This window comes from Athene cunicularia (genome assembly GCF_003259725.1).
Source record: "Athene cunicularia isolate RWA chromosome 5 unlocalized genomic scaffold, athCun1 chr5_part2, whole genome shotgun sequence".
In the NCBI taxonomy this organism is placed as follows: domain Eukaryota; kingdom Metazoa; phylum Chordata; class Aves; order Strigiformes; family Strigidae; genus Athene; species Athene cunicularia.
In genome coordinates, this window is record NW_020799102.1 from 1,208,878 (window position 1) to 1,215,398 (window position 6,521).

At 47.2% G+C, this 6,521-nt stretch overlaps 1 protein-coding gene and 1 non-coding gene across 2 annotated transcripts in view; one reads left to right on the forward strand and one right to left on the reverse strand.

Moving 5' to 3' along the window:
* RPUSD2 (RNA pseudouridine synthase domain containing 2) overlaps positions 1-4,380 on the forward strand; it is a 5,043-nt gene extending 663 nt beyond the window's left edge. The window contains exons 2-4 of the mRNA XM_026850152.1: positions 7-339; positions 837-1,133; positions 1,858-4,380. Of these exons, the coding sequence (XP_026705953.1) occupies positions 7-339; positions 837-1,133; positions 1,858-2,646 (1,419 nt within the window). The 3' untranslated portion in view covers positions 2,647-4,380. The remainder of the gene's footprint in view (positions 1-6; positions 340-836; positions 1,134-1,857) is intronic.
* A 2,021-nt stretch (positions 4,381-6,401) lies between these two features.
* TRNAS-GCU lies at positions 6,402-6,483 on the reverse strand. Its single transcript has one exon. It is a non-coding gene; the product is annotated as a tRNA-Ser (tRNA).
* Positions 6,484-6,521: the final 38 nt, after the last annotated feature.

Below are 6,521 nucleotides of genomic sequence, written 5' to 3' on the forward strand. Positions count from 1 at the left end.
GACAAGGAGGGAGCGGCGTCGCCGGCCCCGAAGAAGCGGCGGTTGGCGGCTGGGGAGCGTTACGTGCCGCCGCCACGGAAGCGGAGCGTGGGAGTGAGCTTCGGCGCGGCGCACTTCGCCGAGACCTCGTACTACTTCGAGGGGGGGCTGCGCAAGGTGCGGCCCTACTATTTCGACTTCCGCACCTACTGCAAGGGCCGTTGGGTGGGCCGCAGCCTCCTGCACGTCTTCAGCACCGAGTTCCGCGCCCAGCCCCTCGCCTACTACCGCGCCGCTGCCCGCGCCGGCCGCCTCCGCCTCAACGAGGAACCCGTCAGCGACCTGGATATCGTGCTCAAGGTGGGCACCCGCCCCCCCAGCCTTGCCCCGGGGCTGGGTCTATCTAGGCTTCCCCTTGCCCCGGGGCTGGGTCCGTCAGGGCACCCCGGAGGCGTCCTGGTAACCAGTGTGGCGTGGGAGACCACAGCGATGGGTGTGTCACCCCGGTGATCATCAGTGCAGTGAAATTACCCTGTGACAGTGCTAAAGTTTGGGGTGTTAAAGGGGAGATGGGGTCTCCCGGGGAATTCTTACCCCGGAGGTGTCAGGAATGTGCTGGTCCTGCAGAGCCAGTGTGCCCCACAGCTTCCAACTCAGCCCCTGGCAAATGGGTGAGGCACGGGGCTGTGCTCAAACCGGGTTATCGAATTCAGGTGGTGATGCACAGTGTTGTGCTGGTTTCAGGACAAAGGGGCTTTCGTTCGCCACCACCCCCCAGTATTAAGCCCTCACTATGTGTGGCCAGATGGGGTGGTTATGCGAGCTGGACTTGCGCTAATTGTCTGTCTTTCTTGCAGAATAATGATTATCTCAGGAATACAGTGCATCGCCATGAGCCACCGGTCACTGCCCAGCCTATCCAGATCTTGGTGGAGGATGATGAGGTGGTAGTTGTGGACAAACCCTCTTCTTTGCCAGTACATCCCTGCGGCAGGTTTCGTCACAACACAGTCATATTCATCCTCGGCAAAGAGCATGATCTGAAGGAGTTGCACACCATTCACCGCCTGGATCGCATGACCTCAGGAGTGCTTATGTTTGCCAAGACAGCAGAGGTATCCAAGAGGATCGATGAGCAGGTTCGGGAGAGGCAGGTGAGAGCCAAGGGCTGCTGTGGTTTTTGGAATCTCTTGCACGAGTATTGTCTTGAAACAGGTTAGGTCCAAAGTCAGCCAAATCTTTGGTCTAAATGAGCACAAGTTCTCAAAACAGCTTGTGGTCATCTTACTGTTGTTACTGTATTAAGCATGACAAACATCAAGAGAAAAAGACTGAGTAAAAATTTGATTTTGCTGATATTAGATTGAAAAGAATTCCCTTCCCTAAGGGACTATGCAAACTGACTGCGATCATGCAAAACAGTTAAACAGCAGTTTAATCTGTAAGTGGAAATGTGCCAGTCATCTAATACTTTTTCAATTTTAAAAATTTTAGAAGTTTTTCTCATTTTTCCACTGACTCTTGACCCAAACAGAGTGATAGCTGTAGGGTGCTAGCTACCAGGATTTGCTTCAGGGCTGTAAACTGAATGTCACTGAGAGATAGCTCTTGAATTTCATATGAGAAAAACAGGCCAGGCCCTTGTGTTCTTCATTTCCTGACTAGTTGGGGAGAGCATGAGAGAAATTTGGATTTAAGTAGCTGATTTTATTTTTTTTCCCTTTTCTGTTGTAATAAAATTTGGGCAGTATGTTGCCTATGAATGTATTTCATTGAGGAGAGAGAGAGAGGAGTAGCTAGGATGGGGCTCAGATGTAATCAGGACGGTGACAGTTTTCTGTTCTACTTTCTGAGAGTTACTCTTGTGTCTCCCCATAGCTGGAAAAGGAGTATGTCTGTCGTGTGGTGGGGGAGTTTCCAGAACACGAAGTGGTCTGTGAAGAGCCCATACTAGTTGTTTCTTATAAAGTGGGAGTATGCCGCGTGGACCCCAAAGGGAAATTCTGCAAAACCATCTTCCAGAGGCTCAGTTACAATGGCAAGACCAGCGTCGTCAAGTGTCTTCCACGTACGGGCCGCACGCACCAGATCCGGGTCCATTTGCAGTATTTGGGGCACCCTATTGTCAATGACCCCATCTATAACATGGAAGCCTGGGGCCCTGACAGGGGCAGGGGTGGCAAGATCGATAAAACGGATGAAGAACTCCTTAAGGCGCTGGTAGAGGAGCATCGTTCCAAGCAAAGCCTGGATATCTTGGGTATTTCAGAGGAGGACTTGAACTCCAGTGCTGAAAATAAAGACTGTGGTAATGTGAGTGACTGCACAAAGCCTGCGCAGGCTGATCCTATAAATGAGAATTGTCCTGCTGAGGACACAAAGGATTCTGAGAGAAATGACATATCAGCTTGTCCACTGAACTCTGATACCAACCTGGAAACGCTTGAAAAAAATAAAGAACTTGATTCATGTGAGAATCAGGATGGGCAAACGGGAGAAAATAGTTCAGAAGAGAAGGACCCTTTATGTGTGGAGTGTAAAATTACAAGGCGGGACCCATCTCCCAAGGAGCTGGTGATGTACCTACACGCACTGCGCTACAAGGGAGCAGAGTTTGAGTATTGCTCCAAGATGCCTGAGTGGGCAATGGAGGACTGGGAGGAATGACCGAGGATGTCCAATGCCTATGGACATTGTTGGCCAAGGAAGCATCTTGTGAAGACCTAAAATTTACTTTTTCAATGTGGTTGAGGTGAACGAACTGCCTGTGACCTGAGATGGGATGGGGAGTGTTTTTGGAGCTGGAGACTTGTCCTGACTGCCAGTAGATGCTGTTAAAATGACTGGGAAGATGGGGCTACAACGCTGGGTTCATGCAGCCCTTCAGTGAATTAGCACTTCAGGGCACCAAACACCACTCGGCACAGGCAGCTTTGCCTTTCACCTCCACGTATTGGGTCTGCAGCTGATGGTCCACACAGATAATTAAGTGCATGCACTTAAAAGTCAGCAACTGATTTTACTTCCCAACTGCTGTGTTGTTGTATCTTACAGAAAGAGCTGCTGGAATGTCATTCAATATGCTGGATGTCATGTACACAAAACTGTTTTTACAGTATTTTATTGTCAGGTAGACTTTAAAACTCAGAACAGTGTAAGGTAAAACCAGAGCACTGTGAAGGTGATCCATTTTCTACTTGCTGTTTGTCAGCAAGGTAGACTTTGCCTTGAAATTGGTCTTTTAGTATTGGTTCATATAATTAGTTAAAGTTAGTAACTCTAGGGACTGATCCTTTTATATTGGGCCTGGTTTTGGAGGTACTAGTCCCTAGATTTTGGCTTAATGAGATTTATATGGAGACTGATTTAGTATTTTTTGCCTTTCTGTTCTGCTACCTCCCATGTGACATATGTCCTGACTTAAAAACATGTGGCTTCTCTTCTGAGAACTGGTCGATCTTGATCCCTCATGCTTCATTGAAAACATATTCAAGCTGGAGCCAAAATCCAAACTAGAGTTCAGTCTGCCAACTTTTTTTTTTTTTTTAAACCATACTATAGGCAGGTTTTTTCTGATTGGCATGGAACTGTTTTTAATATCACTTCAGTGTGACTATCAGCTTTAAAGAAAAACAAAAGCTGTTTTATGAACCAGAAAACTTTTTAAATATACATTTTATATTAATATGTTTTCAGGATGATCAATATCACTATAGTTCTTACTTTCATCAGTTTTTATGTGGTTGCTTTTTGGCCTCTGGGAGGATTATATTCTGCTGTCTCAGGTTCTTTTTTTTATCTTTTTTTTTTCCTCTTTTCTGTATGTGTCACCAGTGGTAATGACCAGTTCCAGTGACTGCTGTAGACAATCAGAAACTTTACCAGGGAAGAACCATGTTGTCATGGGACTGTTTGCAGACATTGGTCTCTAGCCCTGTTGCTCTGTAGCCACCTCTCTCCACACCTATTCCTGCTAGGACACATGCATGGTGTTCTACACATCTGAAATATTAAAGAAGCCTTTTTTTAAAGGTGAAGAAGGGAATCCAGAGGAGCTGATAGTGTTCAGCAAGTGTGTCAGCAGCCTTGCTGGAGCGTGGTCTGAGATCATCCTTCCTTGTCATACTGTGCTCCAGGGAGCTCTGGCTGTTTCTCAGCCCCTCAAGATGTGGTTTTCATGCAGATCTTTCATGACTGGTTTGCCCATTTCACACAGGTTACTGGAGAACTTGCTGCTTCCCAGGTGTCTGTGTGTGGGACACTGGGCACCTGAGGTTGGTCAGGCCCATGGGGATGCCTGTCTTCCTCTTGGCAAGGCTCCTGGAATCACTTGATGATGTTACCAGGATATCAGGACTTGTGTACCAAAACAGAATAAACCGGTGCTTGCTTCTCCCAATAGCTCACGGTAGCTGAGTGATTTCTTTCTCTCCTAGATCATCCAGCTGATGTGTTGAATGTTTCCATAAAAGTTCACTTAGGCTTGAGCTTTGCTCTTCCACATCCTGCCAAGGGTCTCTCGTGATTCTAAATTAACCATAGATCTTATTTTATTTTTTTCTGCCATCATGTATTAAGGCCAGGTCTAGTACTTGGCTACATGCACCTTGTTAAACAAAGGTGATAAAAGGTCCCCTGTGTTTGAGAGATGATGCTAAAAACTAGTGTCATCTAGATTTTCCATGCACTTAAACACCTACTTCCTTGGATACCTTCAGTATATGAATAAGGGTGTCTGCAGCTGGTAGTAGCTTTAGAGGCAAGGGAAAGGCAGTAGATTTAGGGCCAACAGATTTAAATTAGACTTTGAGGTGTCAACATATATTGTCTGGGTTCTTTTTTTTTTTCTTTGAGATAAACATCTGAGGGCTTTTACTGACTTGTGCCGGTAGATGGGAGACTGGAGGGCTGAAGGGCCTGATATGGAGCTGGAGCTCAGTGCTGTTTTTTCCCTTTTTACTGTAGTTAGCATCTTTTAATTATCACACCTTTCTGGTCAAGAAACTCCTGGGCTTCTGCTTTCAAGAAAGGTTGAACGATGGAAATTTAAGGTTGATTTCACAAGAAGCCAATTGCATCATATTTTATTTCAGTTTGGTGCTGTAAACGTGCACAAGAAGACAGTGTTTTACTGTTTTACTAATAGGGAAGGTGTTATTAGAGATGTGTTGTGATAAATTCTCAGTGAAGAGTAGGTCTGAGGTAAATACTGTGTCCTGGGTGCGGGGTAATTGCAGGCATAAAATATCTGTAGAAGGTGTAGGTCCTGGAAGAAGTCATTTCTCTGCTACAGTTTTATTTCAATACATCTTTTTACGTTATATCAAAGGACCAGGAGGATATGGAAAATCTGGTAAACCCTGGTGGGAACTTTGCTGTGCTCCGTCCACTGGATTGGTCAGAATTAACTCCTAAAATGTCACCAAGGTGCCTATCTTCCACACAGTAATGCTTTTCCAGTTGTGTTTTAACTGGTCTGTTATGGGGGCTATTTGTGAGGCTATGGGCTCATGATCTGGCCATTATCTGCAGGGGATTTAGTATAATCTAATTTCCACAAGGATTTAAGCATGGTTAAACCTGCTGCAGCGTATGCCTGGAGGGCTGGCAGAGCTGTTACAGTAAATTATGTGAGGCCCCTTCCCCAGCTGTGATGATGTGTTTAACCCCTGGACCAGGGCCACCTAGTGGGAGTTTTGTGTTTCATTAATTTCTACTTCCAGACTTTTCTGAAAGTTAACTGTTGATGGATTAGGCAGAGAAGCTTTCCCGTGTCTCTTCAGTGCAATGATTTATGCTTTCTAAATCATTGTAACTTCGTGAAAAGCAAGGCCGAGTGCGATAAGCACTTTTCTAAAGCAAACCTTGACGTAACTTTCAGTGAGGCACTAGGCTCAGTTTGGCTGGAGCAAATATTTACCCAAAACTGGGCTGGCCTAGTCCTTAAAGACAAAAATTGTTTTGGGATCGCAAGAATAGAATCAGAAGTGGTTTGTTCCCGGTGGTGTCGTGGCTCCGCGCTCTGGCTGGTGTCTGAGGAGACGAGAGAAGGCAGCTGCCCCGGCAGCAGGCAGTGATCCCGCAAGGATCCAGACCCCTGGGGACACTGTCCTGGCACTGCCACAGCCATGGTGGCTGCCCCGGGTGGCAGTTTTGCTTCCTCTTTTTTTTTTTTTTTTTTCCTGTAACAGTTAAAGTATCAGCCCCAGGGAGGCGGGAGCCCGAAGGGTGTCCCCGCGGGACGCAGGCCCTGCCTGGGCGTACCCCTGAGGAGCGGTTCCCCTGCACGCCTTCCTCCGCGCCACGGAACGGGGCTGCCGCCGGAGGGCCGCGCCCTGAGCTGCGGCGAGCGCCTCGGTCCCCGGAGAGGTGGAGTAGGAAAAAAAGGAAAAAGAAAAAAAAAAAGAAAAAACTTCGCTTCTCGACGAGGATGGGATTCGAACCCACGCGTGCAGAGCACAATGGATTAGCAGTCCATCGCCTTAACCACTCGGCCACCTCGTCACGACGGCTGGGTCTCTCGCCCAGCCTATGAGGAGGAA